This window comes from Anabrus simplex, chromosome 7 (genome assembly GCF_040414725.1).
Source record: "Anabrus simplex isolate iqAnaSimp1 chromosome 7, ASM4041472v1, whole genome shotgun sequence".
Taxonomy (NCBI): Eukaryota; Metazoa; Arthropoda; class Insecta; order Orthoptera; family Tettigoniidae; genus Anabrus; species Anabrus simplex.
Window position 1 is genome coordinate 338,665,541 of NC_090271.1, and position 24,438 is coordinate 338,689,978.

The following is a 24,438-nucleotide window of genomic DNA, read 5'->3' on the forward strand; positions in this document are numbered from 1 at the left end:
GCGCCGGCTCCCATACCCCATAGAACCCATGTTCCTACGGATTGTCCACTGGGAGACGTGTCTAGCACGGCCTGTGTTGAATTGAGCCCTGATTTGTTGCACGGTTGCCCGTCGGTCACTATTGACAATCTGTGTCTGATGTCGCCGGTCATGCTCATCGAAGATGGCTGGATAGCCGGTCGTTCGTCTGTTGTGGATGGTGACACCCGCATTCAACCATTCACGATACACCCTGGACATGGTTGATCGTGTGAAGCCGAATTCTCGCACCACTTCCGAAATCGCATTTCCCATCCGTTGGGCACCAACCACCATATACCGTTCGAACGGTGTCAGCTCACGACAACGTTCCATGTTACACCTGGCATATGTACAGCCACTGCTCACAAGGTCTCCTATACAACTGCCGCTGGCACAGGGGGCGTGTGATGCGCAGACAACACACCTGGGCATCAGTGCTCCGCTATCCCATGACATTTGCTCAGTCAGTGTATATAAAATAAGAGTTTTGTATGTACAATGCTCGCAATTCAGAAAGGATGGTATTTCTGTATCGGTTGTGTCCAAAGTAGCAAGGAAATGCACTTTTCAATTTTCCGTAATTTCAGTCTGTATGGATGTACACGCATCACGAGAAAACGGCTGAAGGGAATTTAATGAAAATGGGTATGTAGTGTCCGGGAATGTCGCTACAATCTAGGCCATAAATAATCTTATTTACTCTGATAGAAATGGTAGTTTAGGGGAAGGCCTAAAATTTAATTCTCAAATGTTTGTGTTATTAGTGGTCCTATCGACAGAGACTACGTTACTAAACTGATATAGTATTAAATTTCCGATTATTTATGTCTTACACATTTTTACCATACCGGCTATGGTAACAGAGATATTCATGAATTTGGATTTTTGTTGCTAAGTCCATATCAGCGTCAATTCACGAGAAAATGGGTAAACAGAATTTAATGAAAATCGTTATGTAAAGTCGGGGAATAAGGAACTATAGTCTACACTATAAATTTCGTTAGATGCCCTAATATCACAGAGTCGAAAGAAAACGAAATGTGAAGGCCTACAATACAGAAAGCTCATAACATTGAACAATAACATTACATTGACCATTGTTTGTTGTGATGTGCTTTGTGTCTTCTGTTGCCAGTCATATCCGATAGATGGGATTACTGCTATATACCATGTATTTTTTTAAATTTGCTTTACGTCGCACCGACACAGATAGGTATTATGGTGACGATAGGATAGGAAAGGGCTAGGAGTGGAAATGTAGAGGCCCTGGCATTAATTACGGTACAGCCCCAGCATTTGCCTGGTGTGAAAATGGGAGACCACAGAATACCATCTTCAAGGTTGTCGACAGTGGTTTTCGAACCCACTACCTCCCGGATGCAAGGTCACAGCTGCGCGCTCCTAACCACATGACCAACTTGCCCGGTCGTACAGAGTATAACAGCCTGCCTGAATATTGGCGGGAAGTAGCTGGGGAGTTAGATACCTTTCTTCTTAACCATGCCATTCCTCTGGTTCATGAATTTTCTGATACTACTGGTATGTAACAAACTGGTTTATCCGTCGCCATAAGACCTATCTGTGTCGGTGCAACGTAAAGCCCCTAGCAAAAAAAAAAAAAAAACCTGGTTTATCATAGCATTCGAACTGTTCAATCCCTGCCCTAAGGCACTGATTTTAATGCGCAGTGTGTATATTGAACGGAACAATGGCGGAGGAGTGTTCACGGGTGTCTGCAGCCTGGTCATTCCAGCACTGGAACTTTGGACGGTTAGATCGGCCCCGTAGTACTGTATTACAAACCATCACTCTGTTTTGATCCGTATTGAAAACAGCGATCTCACTTTGTTTACAAAAGGAGTAGATTTATTGTTCCACTTATTCAATACAATCAGTACCTCGTTATGTGGTCAATTAGACATAGAAAATCTAAATATTATGGGGACATGTTTTGCCCTTCTTATTGGGCATCATCAGCCATATTAACTCATTCTTAAAACAAACATTGTTTAGAGGACAATGACACTTTATAATGAATAGGTGGAACAATAAATGTACTCCTTTTGTAAACTAAGTGAGCCCGTAGTACTGTTCGTAAAAAGTGAGAAATTGTGCGGGTTTTTCATTTGAGTGAGTATTTTATATGATAACATTGCTTTTAATCCGTAAATTCCCACTGTACTGACGTTTTTGTAATGGCCTGAGTTAACTGTAGTTAGGAGAACCACAAAGACAGTCTTTCTGAGAATCCCGTAGCGAAGCATGGGTACATCAGCTAGTATAAATATGACAGAATAAGCCTGATTTTCCAGAAGGTACAATTTACTATTTTTAATCCCTATTTTCCTTTATTTTGCCTGGTATAAAATATTATTCATTGATTTAGTGACATTGTGTAAGTGTGTGTCATTAAAATTTATCACAGAATTATTGCCCTGTTTTTTAACCATACACAGAATATTTTATATATTTTTCCATTACATTTTTTAAAAATTAATACAGAAACCTGACCCTGGTTATATCGCAGATGAGATTTTTTTTCTACTGTGTCTGGCACAGCACTTGAGATATAGTGGTTTTGAAGATAATGCCGGACCCATTGCTGGCACCTGCTAGCTTATTTCTTCAATCAGTTTAGTCTAAGTGCTGCTATCGCAAGGGCCAGTTGCTCCTCTAGCCAGCGCCTAGGTCAGGGCCTCTCAGGGTGCATGCGCCTGGTGCATGCACTGTGCACGGTGCAAAAGACGACTTTGGTTGATCAGAGTGCAGACCCCCACTCCTTGATATGGAGCAATAGCGTTGTCTCTCTCTTTCCCCACGTCTGTCTCGCTTGTTCCCCCTGTCTCGCTCTTCCTCACTTGCTCCGTAGCGCTCCAAATCCGAGCTGAGCTTGGCCGAGTAGCCCAGAGGCGAAGTGTTGGGCCGAGCTGAGCGGGACCGATGCACTGTGTACAGGAACTCTGCGCCGCTGTTTGCACGCATGAGATTTTGGTCATTTGAGAGGCCCTGTCCTAGGTGAAAGATAATCTGACCTTACTGTAGTCCCATGTCAAGGCCAACATTATTTCATAATTTTTAAAATTGTTACAGGAAATGAGAAGAAGGAGAAATGAAGTTACTGTAGAGCTCAGGAAACATAAAAGAGAAGAAACACTACAGAAAAGGAGAAATGTACCAATTCCTGATTCTACAGGTGAATATTTTGTTCCTCATATAAAGTGTTGTATGAATAATATTTGTAAAGTGTTGGTACTATATAAGTGACTCATAACATCTTTGTTGTTGAAGATGAGGAGGAAGTGGAGAGACCTTTAACTGCTACCAGTTTAAAGCAGCTAGTGGCAGATGCTGGCAGTGACAATCCAGCAGTTCAGTTGAATGCCGTCCAGTCAGCTCGCAAGTTACTCTCTTCAGACCGAAACCCCCCTATTGATGCTCTTATTGAAAGTGGAATTCTACCCATCCTTGTACGATGTCTTGAATGCCACGATAAGTATGTATTATCATTATTTTATTAAAATCAGTAAATTTGGTTTGTTGATCTACAGAAAGGAAAATTAGCATTTTTATTTAATTCTGTCAAGATTGATTACACAAGAATTGTGAAGAATTTGGTACCCTTAGTTCCAGGCTACAAGTGTGTATTCTTTCATATTGGGAGGGAATATTTCATTGAAATGCTGTTACAATTGTCATCAATGTTAGTTTAAACCTGCCTGAAATTGCACAAAAAATAAGATGTTTTAAGTAAAGACTGCTAAAATGTATATTATATGTAACCGGCAGTTACCCCTGTGCTGTATCATGTTCATGTTGCAAAGTTAGGCATAATCTGTTGTGGTAATAGAATGTAGGCGTTATACTATATCAACAAACACTTGAAAATATATCAAAAGTGAAAATGGAATTATATATATGTTTCTTGGTGGTTTTGTAAGTTTCTGAACTTATTGCAAATTATTGATATCGATTTGTAAATTTATGTATTTTTTCTGACTGTGAAATCATTAATCAGTTCCGTCGTATACACGGATGTATCAGAAATATACTGACAAAAAAACAACAGGAAGCTCTTTGTGGTATGTTATGAACGATGGTGCTGTCGGATTGGTGGAGAAAATTTTTCTTTTCGAGAAAATGAGGTTACTTTGATATTTCCATGCACGTGAGCACAAGCCACTGTCATGATTCAGGGATGAGAAGGGGAGGGAGTGAAGTGGGGTGTATGATGGAGACAGAGATATGCACAAGTTTCCTCATTCGACTCGCACAGGATTGTCCTTGTCTCTTCCAGGCAATATCCACTGTTCGTTTACTAAATAGCCGTAACTGCACACACAGTACAAGAACGCACTGTAATTAAGACTCACTTGTCAGTCAAGGAATGCACCAGCTCGTTTACCCTTTCATCTGTTGGTCGCAGTAATGTTCTTTATTATTTAACATGCTCGAGGATACAACACTGCCGCCCCACAATAGTGTATTCTTTCATGCACAACATTAAAAATGAAACAAAATACTGAACAAAGGAAATAATACACCGAATAGTTTGATTACACTAGATGTTCAATATGGCACCCCTCCCTGCTATTTCGATGCACACTTCACAACGGTATAGTAGTGACCTTTGGACTCAGTTCAGGACATGTGGTGTGTCGCGAACGAGGTGGAAATCTGCCTGTACTCTTGGTGCAAGTTCATCTTCTCTTTGTATGGGGTTTGCATAGTAGTCTATTTGTGCAGAACAAACTACTGAGGCTGGGAAGTGACTATGCAAAATGAACGAAAAACTTTTGCATTGATATAGATGTTGATTTCCATAGGTAGTGAGACAAAGTCACTCATAGTGCATTGGCACCGCCGGTGGCTCCAAGAAGCATACACAGTGGCCTCCGCGGTATGCAATAGCCATGCGTCTTGGTAGGTGTGCTGGGTACCAACTGACGAGCCTAACTTAGCACACGGGGGCGAAACGCTGGCAACCAGGAATGAGCTAGCTGGAAAATTTATAATGTCCAATAACGGACCAACTATATTGGTATTATAAATTTTTGCATTCGCACTAAGCGTTACCTCTATCTCCCACTTCCCCTTCTCTCCCTTCCCTTCCCTCCTGTGACGTACAGCAGCAGGCAGCCGCGGCTCTCTAACATAGCTAATACGACAAGTTCGTCAATTTGAATCGTACACCCGGTCTGATTCCGCAATTGTTCTTAACTAGAAGAGCATCCCGGATTTTTTTTCTGTATAGTTCTTATATACCCTGTAGAACAGAGGTGCTCAGGTGGGCGCCCATTGAGGCTAGCCCAGGACGGCTGGGCTGACGTGACGTAAATGCGGGTAGCTTACATCACGGTGAAGCGAGAGAGTGAACACACTTTGCAGGGAAGGTCGATTGCCATTACGAAGCTCTCCTCCACTCCTCAGCAAAATGCTGAATGGGCTACAGTATTTTAAAAGCGGTATAATCGCAGGAAAACTGACCATTTCAAGATATAACGGTTTGCTTTATACTGCATTTGATATAAACGGTTGGTTTTTTCCTTATACATTCAAAGAAAACGAAAGTGTTATATATTTTGTGTTACAATTTACAAAGGTACAGGGTTTAAGTGTACAAGTTTTGATTTACAATTCCTTGTATGGGAATAACAGTATTTCCATTTCTTAAAACAGTAACATTCCTGTTATTCATTCAGCAAAAAGTACTATATTTACATAATTCAACAAGTTTACTGCTTGATTTTGCACATTGTTGTAGTGTTTTTTTGAATTGACCAGTTCACTGAATTTGAAAGTAGTATTTAAAACTTTTTTCCATCCAATCAATACTATATTATATTTAACTAAAATATTTCAATTACATTAAAACACAGTACTGGTTAGGTCATCGTCAGCTGCTGATGAACTGCTTATCCAATAACAATTGTACAATGTAAAACATTACTTAGACTAATCATGAAGGCCACACATATTCCAATAAAATAAAATGCTATAATATAAAACAGGGTACAGTTAAAAAAAGAGTTTCTGACATCCTTCTGTCAAGTTTAAATATCTTGTGCTGTAATGCCAACATTATATCCAACGGTTGTACAAGGTAAATTCAACAGTGCATTGTTGGGTCACAAATATGCGGAAAAATGCTATGTTCAGTAGTATATGTTCTTGTTTTATAGGTACTTATGCTCTTCCTGAGTCCATTATTCTGCTGATAAACGTACTTGTTTTAAATAAGACCTTGTTGAGATATAAGTTGCTGTATATGAAGTATTGATATCAATAAAAGTGTGAGTGCTCTCCTCTTCATACTTGTGTTCCACTCAGGGAAAGTCATATGATCTATGAAAGAAGAAAAAGAAAGGTAGAAATTAGATTAATAGAGAGTGCCTACTGAATGTGTTGTGAACTGTCATGCGTGTCTTACTTACGTGCGAACTTGATATGTCAATGAGCGTGGTCGGGAGCGTGCTGCACACTTGTTACATGTACGTCGTGCGGCTGTTGTAGCATTAAAATGGGGTGGAGGTTGTGGGGAGGTGGAAGAAGCTTGTGGAGGGGGGTGGGGTGTGTCTTGTGGGGGTTTGTTTGTGTGTGTGGATTTATATTTGCTGATTCTTTTTAGATATGTATCTTATAGAATAGGAATGGTTGTGTTAAAAAAATGTTTGCTTTATCCGTGATTTCGTTTAGGTTGAAGTTAGGATTAGCATACTGGTCCATACTGATGAAAAAATATTCCATTATATTGAGCAATGGGCCTGTGGGGTTCATATTTAAAATTTCCATGTCATTCTCGATATTAGTGAATTTATGCTTATAATTCTCGACATGTTGCCTTATGGATGAAAAATGATTGTGTTTTATAGCATTGATATGTTCGTTGTATTGAATAGAAAAACGGTACCCTTCACAATCGTTGCATTGTATGCAGTATACTCTTGAGTGACTGTATTTATTGTTTTCATTGACAGATTTAGCATTATGTAAAATGGAAGCATTATTACGTGTGGATCTGTAAGCTATCCTTAAATTGTATCTTTTGAAAATATTAGTTATGGGGTGGATGTGGTTGTTGTTAAAAGTGAAAAGTGCGTAGTCTTTCTTAGGTTTGCTGTTTCTACTTAGTTTGGATTTCGGTTGATGTTTTATTTTGTGAATGATTTTAATTATCATGTTTCTATTGATGGTTCATGCTGTGGATTACTGTAGTCATGTCCTGGTTCGTGAAGCATGGGCAACGGCTGAGTGGCCTAGTAAGTGGTCCTGAGAGTCGGGATGCCAGTTGCTATGGAATGGGAGTGGGCATCTCGGACATATTCTGAGTCATGGCTCTCCTTGTGCTCAGGCGGCTAGGACAACACAATTCCCCGGTGGTCTATAACCCGTTAGAGGAGAGATCCTCACTTGGACTATGTGCAAGTAGGGTAGCATTATGCTTCATGAATTTACCGTTCTCAGAACATTTTAGGCTAGCCTTGGACCTATGGGAGTGACAGAGTCCCACTCCCATTTGACAGACTAGGGACTTCTTGGAAACAAATTGGTGTACGAAATGGAATTCGCTGGGGAGCTATCAGTATAAATGGGGCTTATGGAAGAAAAAGTAGAACTGGCTGAGTCAGCAAAGAGGATGAATCTGGATTTGCTAGGAGTAAGTGATATTCGGGTAAGGGGAGATAACGAGCAAGAAATAGGAAATTATAAAGTGTACTTGATGGGTGTTAGATAGGGAAGGGCAGAGTCTGGAGTAGGGCTGTTTACCAGGAATACCATTGCACGCAACATAGTTTCTGTTAGGCACGTAAATGAGCGAATGGTGTGGGTAGATTTGTCAGTTGGAGGAATTACGACTAGAATTGTCTCCGTGTATTCAGCATGTGAGGGTGCAGATGAGGATAAAGTTGACAAATTTTATGAAGCATTGAGTGATATTGTGGTCAGGGTCAACATCAAGGATAGAATAGTGCTAATGGACGATTTCAATGCGAGAGTTGGGAATGGAACTGAAGGATACAAAAGGATGATTGGTAAATGTGGGGAAGATATGGAAGCTAATGGGAAGCGTTTGCTGGACTTCTGTGCTAGTATGGGTTCAGCAGTTACGAGTATATTCTTCAAGAATAAGGCTATTCACCGCTACACATGGGAGGCTAGGGGTACCAGATCCATAATAGACTATATCTTAACCGACTTCAAATTCAGGAAATCTGTTAGGAATGTATGTGTTTTCCAGGGATTTTTCCATGATACAGACCACTGTCTGATCGTAGTGAACTAAGTATCTCTAGGCCTAGGGTAGAGAAAGTGAAATCTGTCTGCAAACGAATAAGGGTAGAAAATGTCCAGGGTGAGGAAATTAGACAGAAGTACATGCATATGATTAGTGAGAAGTTTCGAACGGTAGACAGTAAGCAGGTTCAGGATATAGAAAGTGAATGGGTGGCATACAGGGATGCTGTAGTAGAAACAGCAAGGGAATGCCTAGGAACAAATATGTGTAAAGATGGGAAAAGGCGAACATCTTGGTGGAATGATGAAGTGAGAGCAGCTTGTAAACATAAAAAGAAGGCTTATCCAAAATGGCTCCAAACAAGGGCCGAGGCAGACAGGGATTGGTACGTAGATGAAAGAAACAGAGCGAAACAAATAGTTGTCAAATCCAAAAAGAAGTCTTGGAATGATTTTAGTAATAACCTGGAAAGGCTAGGTCAAAGAGCAGGAAAACCTTTCTGGACAGTAATAAAGAATCTTAGGAAGGGAGGGAAAAAGGAAATGAACAGTGTTTTGAGTAATTCAGCTGAACTCATAATAGATCCCAGGGAATCACTGGAGAGGTGGAGGGAATATTTTGAACATCTTCTCAATGTAAAAGGAAATCATCCTGGTGTTGTTGCAAACGGCCAAGCTCATGGGGAGGAGGAAAATGTTGTTGGTGAAATTACGCTTGAGGAAGTGAAAGGATGGTAAATAAACTCCATTGTCATAAAGGAGCAGGAATAGATGAAATTAGACTTGAAATGGTGAAGTATAGTGGGAAGGCAGGGATGAAATGGCTTCATAGAGTAGTAAAAATGCATATAGTGTTGGTAAGGTAGTTTCAGATTGAACAAAAGCAGTAATTGCACCTATCTATATGCAAGGGAACAGGGAGGATTGTAACAACTATCGAGGTATCTCATTGATTAGTATACCAGGCAAAGTGTTCACCTGCATATTGGAAGGGAGGGTGCGATCAGTTGTTGAGTGGAAGTTGGATGAAAACTAGTGTGGTTTCAGACCACAGAGAGGCTGTCAGGATCAGATTTTCAGTATACGCCAAGTAATTGAAACATGCAACGAGAGGAATAGGCAGTTGTGTTTGTTTCGTAGATCTAGAGAAAGCATATGACAGGGTACCAAGGGAAAATATGTTCGCTATACTGGGGGACTATGGAATTAAATGTAGATTATTAAAATCAATCAAAGGCATTTATGTTGACAATTGGGCCTCGGTGAGAATTGATGGTAGAATGAGTTCTTGGTTCAGGGTACTTACAGGGGTTAGACAAGGCCGTAATCTTTCACCTTTGCTGTTCGTGGTGTACATGGATCATCTGCTGAAAGGTATAAAATGGCAGGGAGGGATTCAGTTATGTGGAAATGTAGTTGTTACTGCACATATCGCATTAACAATTATATCTAGAAATTGTCATTTATTTGTGTTTTTAAAATCTACAATGTTGTAGTATTTCATTTATAAAATGTATTTATTGATGAAGTTTTGAGAAGAGGGCAGCACCCCGCTTCCGGGACTGTTTTTGGCGAGTGACTGGCTAGGGACGCGGGAGAAGCGCATCAGACATGTCATGAGTAACATGTGGAGACAACAGTCTCATGAAATCATGTAATTGCACAACAGTGCTAACATTTCAAGTGCAGCCAAACCATTGGCACAATAACAATTACGTTCTTTCAAGAGTACAGAATATTTCTAGTGTTTTTCGTGTCAGTGCGTACTTCGTGTGAATGTATAATTGTATATGTACAAGCAGTACTTACAGTGCTGGTGTGTTTTTAGTTCACGTATACTGAATAAATCGGTGACTTGTGTGCTCTTTATGTTTTACAAACTGTATTTTCTTAATAACATTTAAGTGGTCCTCCGAAAGTGAACTTTATTGTGTAGTTATCATGTGCGACCACCAGAGGTAAGGTTAGATCGGGAACAAAACAACAGTTTCATCTCGGTCAAACATTTTGGTCATCCGGGCCGGATCTTCGAGCTTTCCTTTTATGTGACAACAAACATAATGCATTTACTGTGACTGGATTATGCCGATAATATTGTGTGATGTATCGTGGTGCAATTTATGACGCAATTCGCCACATGGCTGATTTACGCGCAAATTCTCGCCGTTAAATCAGAGCTACCAACGGCGCCGGTCAAATCTTCCGCTCTGGAACGTACAAATTGTGGACTGTTGGCAGTAGCAACCCTGAGTCATGTCAAGATGGCTCCTTGATGACAACAGCTACTTCCCACGCCTTACAAGGTCAGATCCAATTCATATCTTTATTCCTATCATTTCATTATGGCAGAGGAGAGTATTAAAATTCTAATACGCAAACGAGGTGTAATAAAGGGCAGCGTAGCACTAATTAAAAACTTCGTAGATGGGTTTAACAGTGGGCAGGGAATTGTGGCTATTATCTCTCGTAGAAAAAGTTTAGAGGAATTGAAACAAAAGTATGAGGACATTCAGTCCCAGCTAGAAATCAGTGAGGAGGGAGAAACATACGAAGCAGAGAGAGAAATATTGGAAGATACATACTATCAGATAAAGGTTGACATAGACAGAATAATCATCCAGCATGAAATAACAGATCTTTCCAGACACTCCAGTCAAGGGAATATCTCGGTAAGCAATAATTACATTGGGGCGCACATCAAATTACCTCCTATTACACTGAAACCATGTGAAGGCGAGTTCGAAGACTGGAGAGGATTTCACGATTCTTTTGTATCTATGATCCATAACAATCAAATTTGCACGATATTCAGAAATTTCACTACTTAATTAGCAGTTTAAGAAAGGAACCTCTTTCAATTGCACAAACTCTCCCTCTATCTGCTGAAAACTACAGCATAGTTTGGCAAAGGTTAATAGACAGCTTTCAAAACAACAAATTAATTTCGTCAATTCACATTAAGTGGATATTAGAGCAAGACTCAATCCAGAAGGAGAATGCCAATTCTCTCAGAGAGGCTATAAACACAAGTCAGGCCAATGAGAAGGCGTTACAGGCTTTGACTTAGATATTTCAATTGAAGATTTATTATTGTCACAATTGTTAATCAACAAACTAGACCCAGTGACTAGGAAGGCATGGGAAATACACACTTCAGGTTCTGAGGCATTGTGGACATTTTTAGAAAGGAGATGTTTAGCACTTGAGGCAATCAAGCCAGGTACTACTAAAGTTCAACCGATTAAACAGTCAATTTGAACTACACCCAAACATCAAGTAAGCAATGTGCATGCTAGTGTTAATTACCAATGTGTACTCTGCAAGGGCTCACACTACCTACATAAGTGTGATTCCTTCTAAAGGCTCAATGTCCATGAGAGACATAATGTTGTGAGATATTATCAATTATGCTTTAACTGCTTGGGCAATAATCATAATGTCAGTCAGTGCCAGTCAGGCTCGTGCAAGATGTGCGGAAAATATAATTCACTTTTGCATGATGACACCAGACATGACCGCAGCAGGCCAATGCTTAGCTCACGGGAAACAGAGAGAGAGCACAGCTCTCGCTGGGCAGTAGCCAATCACACAACCCGTTCGACAGATGTTACTCACTGCGCTGTCAAGGAACCTGATCTGTCTACAGTCTTGATATCAACAGCGATAGTTAAGGTTAAGGACATTCACGGTAATATGCATGAGGCTAGATGTCTTTTGGATTCAGGTTCTCAAACGAATTTCATGAGCAAAGAACTAGCTCAATTATTACGCCTTAGGAAACAAAAACGTTACACCAATGACTGGAATTAATGGTGCAGGAGTTCAAACCTCGCACTGCATTACAGTTCATTTGCAATCTGCGGTCAGCCCTTTCAATATAGATGCCACATGCTTAGTTCTACCAAAGATTACAAACAATTTGCCAAGTAGAAATATTGACATTTCAAGATGGAATCTACCCACCAATATAAAATATGCCGACAGAAATTCCACATTCCAAGCAAGATCGATTTGCTACTCTGTGCAGACATATTCTTTAAGGTTATATTGGAGGGCAAGAAAACTCGTGATGGGTATCCAACATTGCAGAATACGAAACTTGGTTGGGTAGTAGTTGGCCAAGCACCCATACAACACCAAGGGGAACATGCAACATCACTATTCATCCAGGTAGACCAATTAGACACACAACATAAAAGATTCTGGGAAATAGAAGAACCAATCACCAAAGAAGAAAGAGATTGCGAAGAACACTTCACCAAGAACACAACGCGAGATGCTACAGGAAGGTTCAGAGTTCGACTGCCACTTAAACAGACTTCATCGCAGTTAGGGAATTCATACCCACAGGCAGTAGTGAGATTCTGCAATATTGAGAAGAACCTTAATCATGAACCCAAAATAAGAGAAGAATATTCAGCATTCATGAATGAGTATCTGAAACTTCGCCACATGAAACCAGTACCCGCGTGCACTGAAGATAGAGGATACTTCATGCCACATCATGCTGTATTCAAACCGACAAGTACCAGCACTAAAACTCGTGTTGTCTTTGATGCGTCTGCTAAAACTGACAGTGGCGTATCTTTGAATGACAAGTTACTCGTAGGTCGTACCTTACAAGACGACCTGCATTCTATTGTACCACGTTTCAGATCACACAAGATTGCTCTTGTCGCAGATATTACAAAAATGTATCAACAAATACAAGTTGACAACGAGGACATGAAACTACAACGGATACTGTGGAGAAACACTAGCACCGAACCACTCCAGTGTTCTACGACAGTTACTTACGGAACGGCTAGTGCTCCCTTTCTCGCTGTGAGATGTTTGAAACAGTTAGCCGATGAAGAGTCAAAGGAATTTCCACAAGCAGCAGCTGTCCTTAGAAAGGATTTTTATGTTGATGACCTAACCGGAGCCAGTACCGAATCAGAAGCCATTCGCTTACAGCAAGAATTAGAGACATTACTGTTAAGAGGAGGATTTGAACTTAAGAAATGGTGTTCTAACAGCAGTAAGGTCATGTCAAAAATACCAGAAGAAAACAGAGAAACCAAATCACCACTTCAGCTGGACAATGCAGACACAGTAAGAACATTGGGAATACTCTGGCATCCTTCTACGGACCAATTTCAGTTCGACATAACTGTTAAAAGGGTTTCCCATGCAACCAAGAGAAGTGTACTCTCAACTATTGCTGCAATTTTTGACCCTCTGGGCTTATTGGGTCCAGTTATTCTCTCATGCAAGGTCTTTATGAAACAACTCTGGACTTCTCAATTAAAATGGGACCAAGACCTGCCAAGTCAGCTGCTTAACACTTGGAATGAAATTTACTCGCAATTACCAGAATGAAGTATTGGATTCCTCACGCCAGGACAACTGTCAAAGGTGTCATTTGCAAATGTGTGATATGTTCCAGGTCCAAGGCCGAGAGCTCATCGCAGTTGATGGGCCAGCTGCCTGCTGAAAGAGTTTTCCTGTATAGCAGTGTAGACTTTGTGGGACCCTTCTTCATTAAACAAGGTTGTCCACGTAGTAACACGAGAGAAATGTTACGTTGCACTTTTTGTCTGCTTAGCCACCCAGGCCATTCACTTGGAACTTGTAAGCAATTTAACCACCGAAGCCTTCATTGCTGCCTTAAGGAGAATGATAGCCAGGAGAGGAAAGGTACTTCAACTTCACAGTGACAATGGTTCATCATTCATCGGAGTCAGAAATCAACTTCGAGAACTTCACGAATTATTCCAATCAGAGCAACACCGAGAGATTGATAATGTTGGAATCCAAGAAGGATTTACCTGGAAATTCATTCCTCCACGAGCACCAAATTTCGGAGGTCTTTGGGAAGCTGGGGTGAAATCTATGAAATTTCATCTTACTAGAGTTACCAAGCACGATCACTTGACATTCGAAGAAGTGACTACTCTTCTCTGTCAGATTGAATCCATTTTAAATTCATGTCCAATCACTCTTCTGAACAATTACCCAAATGACAACTCCTATCTTTCACCAGGACATTTCCTGACAGGAGAACCCATGATGGCCATACCTGAACCAGACCTAACCTTATCAAATACTTCAAGGCTTTCCGGGTGGAATCATCTTCAAAAGATGAAGGGACAATTGTGGAGCAGGTGGTCATCCGACTATCTGGGCAGCTTGCAGCAGCGCATGAGATGTAGGTCAGGATGACAGCATTCCACCATTGGACTGGAGGTTAGGCATTATTGAACAAACATTCCCAGGCAAGGACGGGTTGCCGAGAGTCGTTGATGTCCGTACACCCTCAGGAGTTTATAGGAGACCGGTGTGCAAATTATGCCCACTCCCAGTTGACTAGTGACCTCAGTGTAGTGCGTCGTCAATATTTTCGTGTGTATTTGTGCATATGTATTTATCTTTGCCTTGACAGGTTTTTTCTTGAGACAGAACCCAATGAATTACTTGTTTTATTTTCAGGGTATTTAATTTCATTGTTATTGCATTTAATTTGTAAATATAAAATGTGAGCAAATTTTAAGTGGGCCGGTATGTTACTGCACATATCGCATTAACAATTATATCTAGAAATTATATCATCTATTTGTGTTTTTAAATCAACAATATTGTAGTATTTCATTTATAAAATGTATTTATTGATGAAGTTGTGAGAAGAGAGCAGCACCTCGCTTCCAGGACTATTTCTGGCGAGTGACTGGCTAGGGATGCAGGAGAAGCGCGTCAGATATGCCATGAGTAACATGTGGAGACAACAGTCTCTTGAAATCATGTAATTGCACAACAGTGCTAACATTTCAAGTGCAGCCAAACCATTGGCACAATAACAAGTGTAAAGAATATTTCTAGTGTTTTTTAGTGTCAGTGCGTTCTTCATGTGTGAATGTATAATTGTATATGTACAAGCAGTACTTACAGTGCTGGTGTGTTTTTTAGTTCACGTATACTGAATAAATCGGTGACTTGTGTGCTCTGTATGTTTTACAAACTGTATTTTCTTAATAACATTTAAGTGGTCCTCCGAAAGTGTACTTGATTATGTAGTTATCATATGCGACCACCAGAGGTAAGGTTAGATCGTGAACAAAACAACAGTTTCATCTTGGTCAAACAGTAGTAAGCAGTCTGGCCTATGCTGACGACTTAAGTCTTAATGGCAGATTGTGCTGAAAGCCTACAATCTAATATCTTGGAACTTCAAAATAGGTGCAATGAGTATGGTATGAAAACTAGCCTCTCGAAGACTAAATTGATGTCAGTAGGTAAGAAATTCAACAGAATGGAATGTCAGATTGGTGGTACAGAGCTAGAACAGGTCGATAATTTCAAGTATTTAGGTTGTGTGTTCTCCCAGGATGGTAATATAGTGAGATTGAATCAAGGTGTCGTAAAGCTAATGCAGTGAACTCGCAGTTGCGATCAGCGGTATTCTGTAAGAAGGAAGTCAGCTCCCAGACGAAACTATCTTTACATCAGTCTGTTTTCAGACCAACGTTGCTTTCCAGGAGCGAGAGCTGGGTGGACTCAGGATATCTTATTCATAAGTTAGAAGTAACGGACATGAAAGTAGCAAGAATGATTGCCGGCACAAACAGGTGGGAACAATGGCAGGAGGATACTCAGAATGAGAAGATAAAGGTTAATTTAGGAATGAACTCGATGGATGAAGCTGTACGCATAAACCGGCTTTGGTGGTGGGGTCATGTGAGGCGAATGAAGGAGGATAGGTTACCTAGGAGAATAATGGACTCTGTTATGGAGGGTAAGAGAAGTAGAGGTAGACCAAGACGGCGATGGTTAGACTCAGTTTGTAATGATGTAAAGATAAGAGGTATAGAATTAAATGAGGCCACAACACTAGTTGCAAATCGAGGATTGTGGCAACGTGTATTAAATCCACAGAGGCTTGCAGACTGAACGCTGAAAGGCATAACAGTCTATAATGATAATGTATGTATGTAATGTATGTTTGTATTGTATCCATTTTGCTTTGCTATTTCGTGAATTAGGTTTAGTTCTTTTTTTAGTTGTTCCTGAGATAGGGGTATATTGAAAGCTATGTATATCATACTGTAGTATGCCGCTTTCTTGTGTGCATTAGGGTGAGTGGAATCTATTTTTATTGTATTGGATGTTTGTGTAGATTTTCTATAGATTTTGTGTGTTAAGTGGTCTTCAGTTTTAGTGACAGATATGTCTAGATAATTCAGAGTATGATCTTCTTCCGTTTCCATCATAAATTTTATATGTGGATCTATTTTGTTTAACTGTTAAAGTATGTTTTCGTTTGTAAACCTGCAGTCTAAAATAACGAAGATATCATCTACAAATCTACACCAAAATGATATATTGTTGATTTTGCTAATTTCTGAATGCTCTAAATGGTCTTTCTTACAAGTTGCTTTACGTCGCGCCGACACAGATAGGTCTTATGGCGACGATGGGGCAGGGAGTGGGAAGTAAGCGGCCGTGGCCTTAATTAAGGTACAGCCCCAGCATTTGCCTGGTGTGAAAATGGGAAACCACGAATAACAATCTTCAGGGCTGCCGACAGTGGGGTTCAAACCCACTATCTCCCGAATACTGGATACTGGCCGCACTTAAGCGACTGCAGCTATCGAGCTCGGTCTAAGTGGTCTATATAGATCTCAGCTATTATTCCTGAAGCTGGTGAACCCATGGGGAGGCCTATAGATGGTATCATGGAATCTAAAGTAATTATTGTTGAGGGCAAATTCAAGTAAATTAATGAATTCATCTATTTCAAGGACACTTAGATTACTGTGATTTTTTAAAATTGGATTCTATTAATTTTATTGTTTTCTGTGTGGGTATGTTAGGATACATGTTAATGATATCATATGACGGTAGAATGTGGTGGTGTTCGGTTTCCAGGTCTTCAGTGATGTTACAGAATTTTATTGAATTTTGTACCGATTTCTTGACTGTGAATACGTAATGTTTCTTGAGACATGTTTGTATGAAACTTGATAATTTGTAAGTTGGGCTTGTTCTATAATTGGATGGTGTTATGCATCACTTGACCAAGCGCCAAAAGTAGATTTTCAGTTATTGACATAAACGCAAAATCCTTTGTATTAATTCATATTTCCTGTTAAATGTGAGGTTTTCTGTACCAAAATGAAGATAAACATAAATTTTCTACTTAATGTATAAAATTTAGGGATACTTTAAGTATATTGTCGTAATCTGAGATAATGGCGCTTGGTCACTTGATGCTTTATTGAGATTACTTTAGTTTTTTTGTTTTGCATCACTTGACCAACAAATAAAATTGTCATTTAGTGATCATTTGGACTTATAAAAATTCAGTGCAGTGTAAGATATGATACTTGTTAATTAATTTTATTGCCTATTTAAGTACAGGATTAAATTATACATAACAGCGTACATGACATAGAAAACATGAATTTTAGAATATAGTATAGAAATTACACTGGTAGATCTTAGTATTAACCCATTCTAGTCTGGGCCTTAATATCCCTAAGAAACGTTTTGTACTGGTCATTTTTAAGCATATTTAAGACATTATATCTCTGTACCTGTAGGAGATATTTGCATGATTCTTTTTTCTTTGTGCTTGTTTGAGCATCTAGTTTTGATAAATGCTGTGTGTATTGTCAACTATCACCTGAGATTTTAAAATTGTTTATATACTATACCATGTTTTGCGAGTGGAAGAAAGGTCTGACGGATAAATAAGCAAGTACGGTTTTCTGAAATACTGTTATATTTACCCTAGTTTGCTAACATAAACTGTGCATTGCAGTTACAAAACAACAATAATGAGTACAATATAAAAATAATAATTTTTCAGTAATATAATAATAATAATAGTAATAATTACAACAATGAAAATGGGAGCTCATATGAAATTTTATTTTAATTGATAAATTTTGTCAAAAGTTACTCAAATGTATAAATATTGTTCCATTTACCACAAAAGACTTCTGAGAAAGAGAAAATGACTTCTAAACAGACAAGTGTAATATAATGTATGATTTTAAGAATTTCCGAGTTCAAAATCCATATTTCCACATTCAAACCCATCTATATCATCGTCTATTCCAGGATCACTAAACAGGTCCTTATAGAAAGGCTTAGCATCGTTGGGAATTAGCTTCATGAGGGAGCGCAGGTCGTTCAGCTTCGCTTCTGAAACTGGTTTTTCCATTGGGCAATAACAGTGTGCAGACCATGTAGAGCTGATCCATTTTCATTTTGAAGCCGGCGACCAACTGCAGATTTCTTAATATTCACTTCAACAGTGCGTTCTGCATCAAAATGCGTTTTGAAGAAAATGTTAAAAGGTTTATCTTTCTTCAACTCTATTTCTCCCACATGCAGCCAGTTCACCTTTTCATTGTTTGTGCCTGTCTTCCTGTTTACAATGTCCTTCTCCAAATGGACTGTACTATGAAAATCCGGTCCAGTCATTCTGTGCCCAACAAGCGGGTTCTTCTTTCAGCACGCCTTCATTACATTTATATAGTCTTCGGCGGCATAAAGGCGCTGTTGAAATTTTAAAGCACATTCTATATCCCCAAAGTCGCTGTCGTTAGGGAGGAAGCTATGGCATGGAAAACAGGAATTTTTGTGTAATCTTTTCAATGGTAGGGTGTTGTTCCAAAACGGTTTTCAGAAGTAGAACAATCTTTATATTACGATTCTGGCCTCCGCAAGAATCTGACCACAATATGACTTCTTTGGCTTTGTGCACGTTTTCCATGAGATACTTGTACAAGCAGGATCCAACCTCCTGAGCCCCTCGTCCTGCCTCTCCTTCCATTCCGACATAACAATGACCTTTATTTTTATCTTTCCGACTATGAATCCCTAAGTTATATAACCACAACTGGTGATTGTAAAAAAACCACATACAGGACAATGGCAGTGTTTTTTCAAGGTCAAAACAAAATGTTTCCAGTTTTTCATCAACTTCGATTTTTCTATATTGGAGGATTTTAGGTTCTGGGCATATGTTGTATCTTTAAGATGTTCCTTCTTCTTGTCGTCAAAGATTTTCTTTTCGCTGCCAGAGGAATTATTAATCTGGAGCTGTAAAATGTCACAGAGGTTACACGTGTCCTTCCTGATGCTCTTTCTTTGCAAATTGAATTCTATCAAGAATATCCTTTTATACAAAGAAAGTGAAACAGGATTTTTGTACTCTTGCTTATATAAATTGTACATCACATCCATTGTAGTATCTGGTGCCAGAAATTCTCTCTGTGTTTGTTCTCTGGCATAATGGGATTTGTATTTTGGAAACCATTTTATGTGGTCAACTATTTCCTGAAACCTATTCTGAGGGCATCTGTTCCTTCCAGCGGCGATTCCTCGTTGATCCCTTATGCCCTTTGGTGATTTTATCTTCTGTAAGGCTAGATGTACTCGGCCACTGGAAATTCTAAAGGTCTGGAGAAAGAAAGTCCTGCAAACCTGAATTCCACATATGACGTACTTCCTGGTCACTGTTTTTCTCTTTGAATCTTTCACTCGTTTCCTTTTTATTTTGTGCTCACTCACCATGGTGCAAATGAGTGCTGTTTGAGCATCGTGAGAATCTGTATTATAGAATTTTTGAAATTCCTTTTGAGCATTTTCAGCACCTAACATGTAGAGACATTTGCAAGGGCATAGACACTCGCGAAACTCCGTAGATTCCTTCAGTTTTCCCCTGTGAGTCATGTATGTTACAGTCCTTATACATTTCATTTTTCTTGTCTCCCTGTTTTGGCTTGGATTATTTTTTCCGTCCTTTCTTTGGTCTTCCAGAGCATAATTCACTTTCATCACTCGTTTCTGTCCTTGATTTCTCCTAAATAAAAACAGAAAATTATTACTATTAATAATAATATTTAAGGTTATAAATCTGCATCAAGAAACTTTAATAGATTAATGAAATTTTAAGTATATTTAGTAATGCATTTAACACACCTGAAATTAGTTTACTGCAGTCAAGTGTTGTTGACTAACTTTTGCTGGAGAGAATGTTGTGGGATCTACACCTTCAGTTGCCTGTTTGTCATCAGATTCTTCCAAAGCGATTGGAACAGCTTCCCCTGTTGTATTATTTTCCTAGAATAGTGGTTCTTCGGAGCCTCCATGGCTCAGACGGCAGCACGTCAGCCTTTCATTGCTGGATACCGTGGTTCAAATGCTGGTCATTCTATGTGAGATTTGTGCTGGACAAAGCGAAGGCGGGACAGATTTTTCTCCGGGTACTCCGGTTTTCCCTGTCATCATTCATTCCAGCAACTCTCTCCATTCTCATTTCATAGCATCTATCAGTCATTAATAAATCACTTTGGGAGTGGCGACCCCATCGTACTAATAGCCTATATCTGCTTCATTCGTCCATCCCTGACCCGGTCAATGACTGGAAAATAGGTTGTAGGTTTTCATTTTTCAGTGGTTCTTCAATTACAAAAACTTAATATTTTAGGGAAAGCTAGCAGACGTGCATATACAGTTTGAATTTCTTATTTAGAAGTGTGTTTAACAGCATATTGTATCGTGATGTATTATGATATCCAATAAGTGTAACGGTAACGGACCGCACCAACTTACCACAAATTCGCGTAATGTAACCAAAGAATTTCGGACATCTGTCAATGAACTCAGCGTTATGAAGCTGTTCGTCGACTGCCAGTGATCTGCGTTTAATGAAACGGGGATAGCGATTGCAGGTGTGATGGGACCTTCTAAAATATCTTCGGTTTCCTAAGATAGGAAAGTCATAAAACAATACATATAAGCACTGATTTCTGAATTAACAGAAGATTATTGAGGTTTACTCACCTGAAGCATCTGATTCTTCGCTAACAAGAGAATTCGCTCAGACCGAGATATATGAGGATAACGGTCCATTGCGATGTGCTTAGGCTTAAACACTTATCACCACAATGAGGGATTTCGGTAAATAAAGAGTAGGTTAAATACAATGATGGCACAATGCAGAGAAACAATGCGAACTCGAAAGTTGTGAAACAAGGAAGAAAACTTGCGCGGGAATCTACATTCAGCATCACGCAACCAAGTGATTGCACGCGTGTCGTGTGGTCATTTGATGCATAATTCAGACTCGGAAATGGTGGTTGGTCACTTGATGCAAAACTTCAATTTAATGATTGAGAGGTTGGCGTTTGGTAAAAATTCATTTCCTGCGAAATCATATTGAGAATAAGAGTCAGAATAATAACCTATGTAAAGTTTACACCTTTAGCTACCAGGTGGTGCAATAATCTAAAAAAATCTATTTTGGCGCTTTGTCAGTTGATGCATAACACCATCCAATTTATAACACGCCTCATGGGTACTTTATCTTTGTGGATTTTAGGGTATGCTTTTGCAATCGGTAGTTTAGGATTCATTTCGTATTGCCTGCTTATTAAAGAGAAAATGGGTGTTTTTCAATAATGTTTGTAGATTTTTCTGGATACTGGTAGTTGTATCTTTTTGTTTAATTTGAAAGGTGTTTTCAAGGAGACATTGTTTATTTTTAGTGATATATTTTTTTGTCGATGATGCCTGTGTTATTACCTTTCTCTGCCTTTGTTGTTAATAGATTGTTATGCTTAATTTTGGCCTTAAGTTTCTTGAGTTGAATATTATCAGCTGTATTTCTATTGTTGTTGCTAATCTTGTTTTTATGTATTGTGGTAATTTCTTCTTAACCTCGTATCTGATCTCGTTGCATAAATCGTGGGGAACTTTATTTAAAGCATTTTCAGTTTCAGCGTTGATAGTTGGAAGGTTTTCAAAGGTTGATGTGTTTTCCCAATAATTGTGTTCAGGTCCTTTGCTCAATATATTGGTCTCTATTTCATCAAAATTCGTTTCTGTTAAATTCATGATGGGTGGGTGTAATGTGTGTTCATTGTCTTTGTTGCGTTTGACGGGAGTATTTCCATTGGGGATTCTGTCTTGTTCGCTTTGGATTTGTGACCGTTTAAGTGCATTTAACATCTTAGCTAATGTATTCTGTTTCTGGATTGATAGATTAGTTAATTTGTCTTGGGTTATCTGCTGGAAATTATCCCAAAAGCTAAGTGGTAAATCGTGGGATGCTTTTAGGTGTGTTTGAAAGGAATTTTATCTCTTCTGTTAACCATATTTTATTAGTCTTTTTCTGTGTGTTCCGTGTTTGAATGGTGTTCCTGTGTTTATTATTATATTTCTTGAGGAAGTTTGGTACTAAATTACTAGATAGGCATTCCCTTAAAAAAAGCAATGTTTTTGATCACATTCGCTATCTTAATCCTCAGGTTCTGATATCTGAAAGCAATGTATTTTGCCTGGTTGGCTGGAATACTATAATCTATCAGCTTCATTGTCCGTATTGATTGTTTGAGCACACAAGTATAAAGAATGAGGGTTTTCCACCTAATCAATACTATATTATATATCTAAAATATTTCAAATACATTAAAACACAGTACCATTTTCGACCTGTTAATTAGGTCGTCAGCTGCTGATGAACGTGCTTATTCATTAACGATAGACATAAACAGAGGCGCTTTGCTCGATGTTATGGAAAACTGTTTTATTCATTTAGACCAATTTTTCAATCCCAATCTAAACCCCAATTAAATATCAGAAAAACCTAACATTTCGACTTCCTAATCAGAGTCTTTAGAGGCATCAAACCCACAAAGAAGAAATCAATCTTTTACGCCCTGCACAACACTTTCCTACGTCGCACACCACCACTACCACTCCATCGCCCTGACCCGCCTTAAACTCCGCCTTCCCATCCCTTCCACTCCCCTCCTTTCTCCCTCTCCTTTTCCTGCCCCTCCCACCTCCCCTCTACCAAACACTCAACTTACTCATAACCATTCATGTTCAGTCCACACCTCTTCTCAGAACACACAACAAGTGTGCTGGGCAAGCTGAGCCCATATTCCATCACATATGGCTGCGAATTTACCTTACTCTATCTCAAGCAATTCACTTTATTAACTTAGCTTTCCTTTCTTTTTAGGCTTCACTACCTATGTTGAGCTGAGACATCTTTAATTTAAAATTTAACCTTATTCAACCACCCAACTTCAGGCGTACCAGCCATAAACAAATATTTGATGGCCTTGCCAACCAAACACACCATTGGATCGTGACTTACATATCTCCATTGATAATAACAGTAGAGTGGAGATCAATTTTATCTCATAGTTTTATTATATATACCAAGATTCTTACTCTCATTCATCAGACCCATTTAATTGTATAACACCAATGTACCATATTAGACTATAATGCGTGTTTTGCGTTACGTTACTCCATCATATTTTACCCATTGTTCATTTAGCTCTCAATGTAAAAAATTGTTAACCATTTGTACTTTGCATTGCATGTATTATGTACACAGTTTTATGTTATGTACACTGCCCACTTTGTAACTTCTAGCTGATGACGACACCACTAAGCGTCGAAACCGGTACTAGTCACAGTAAATAACATGTTGTAAACATCTTATACGACATACTTAGTATTGGATAGATTGAACCTTTCCTCAGTTCTAATTGTGAATCTCAGTTCAATACAGGAAAATGAAGTTCTTAACTTATAAAGATTTTAGTATTAAAAACTTGTCAGGCATCCGATGATAATAGCTAGCCTGTAAATGGTGAGGTAGTTTCATCACGAGTGGGGACAGATATTTACTAACCAAAATTGAAGTACAAAATCAATGTAAATGTATGCCTTCAAATAGATAACCTAACTGATGTTATTCCCGGTAAGCATGATCGGATTGTTAGTGAGTTTATCAGTTAATTTAAACTCGAGCAACCACAAGCCACAGCTTGTTCACCTTAACTCTGTATTATATTAGAAATGCTTCTAAAGTACTTCTTAAAATTTAATAATGAAAATTGTAATTCATTACGTCTTCTCTCTCTCTTTCTTTCTTTCTTTCTTTCTTTCTTTCTTTCTTTCTTAATCTGTTTCCCCTGAAGGGTTGGTTTTTCCCTCGAGCTGAGCGAGGGAGCCCACCTCTACCGCCTCAAGGGCAGTCCTTTAGCGTGAGGCTTGCGGTTGTGGAATACAACTGGGTAGGATTACCCATACCTCGCCCTGGCGGCCTCACCTGCTATGCTGAAGAGTGGCCTTGCGGAGGGATGGGAAGATTGGAAGGGATAGACAAGGAAG

General features: G+C 39.2%; 1 protein-coding gene across 1 annotated transcript in view; it reads left to right on the forward strand.

The window, feature by feature from the left end:
* Kap-alpha3 (karyopherin alpha3) overlaps positions 1-24,438 on the forward strand; it is a 243,775-nt gene that overhangs the window by 27,799 nt on the left and 191,538 nt on the right. The window contains exons 3-4 of the mRNA XM_067151813.2: positions 3,112-3,214; positions 3,310-3,514. Coding sequence (XP_067007914.1) covers positions 3,112-3,214; positions 3,310-3,514 — 308 coding nt within the window. The remainder of the gene's footprint in view (positions 1-3,111; positions 3,215-3,309; positions 3,515-24,438) is intronic.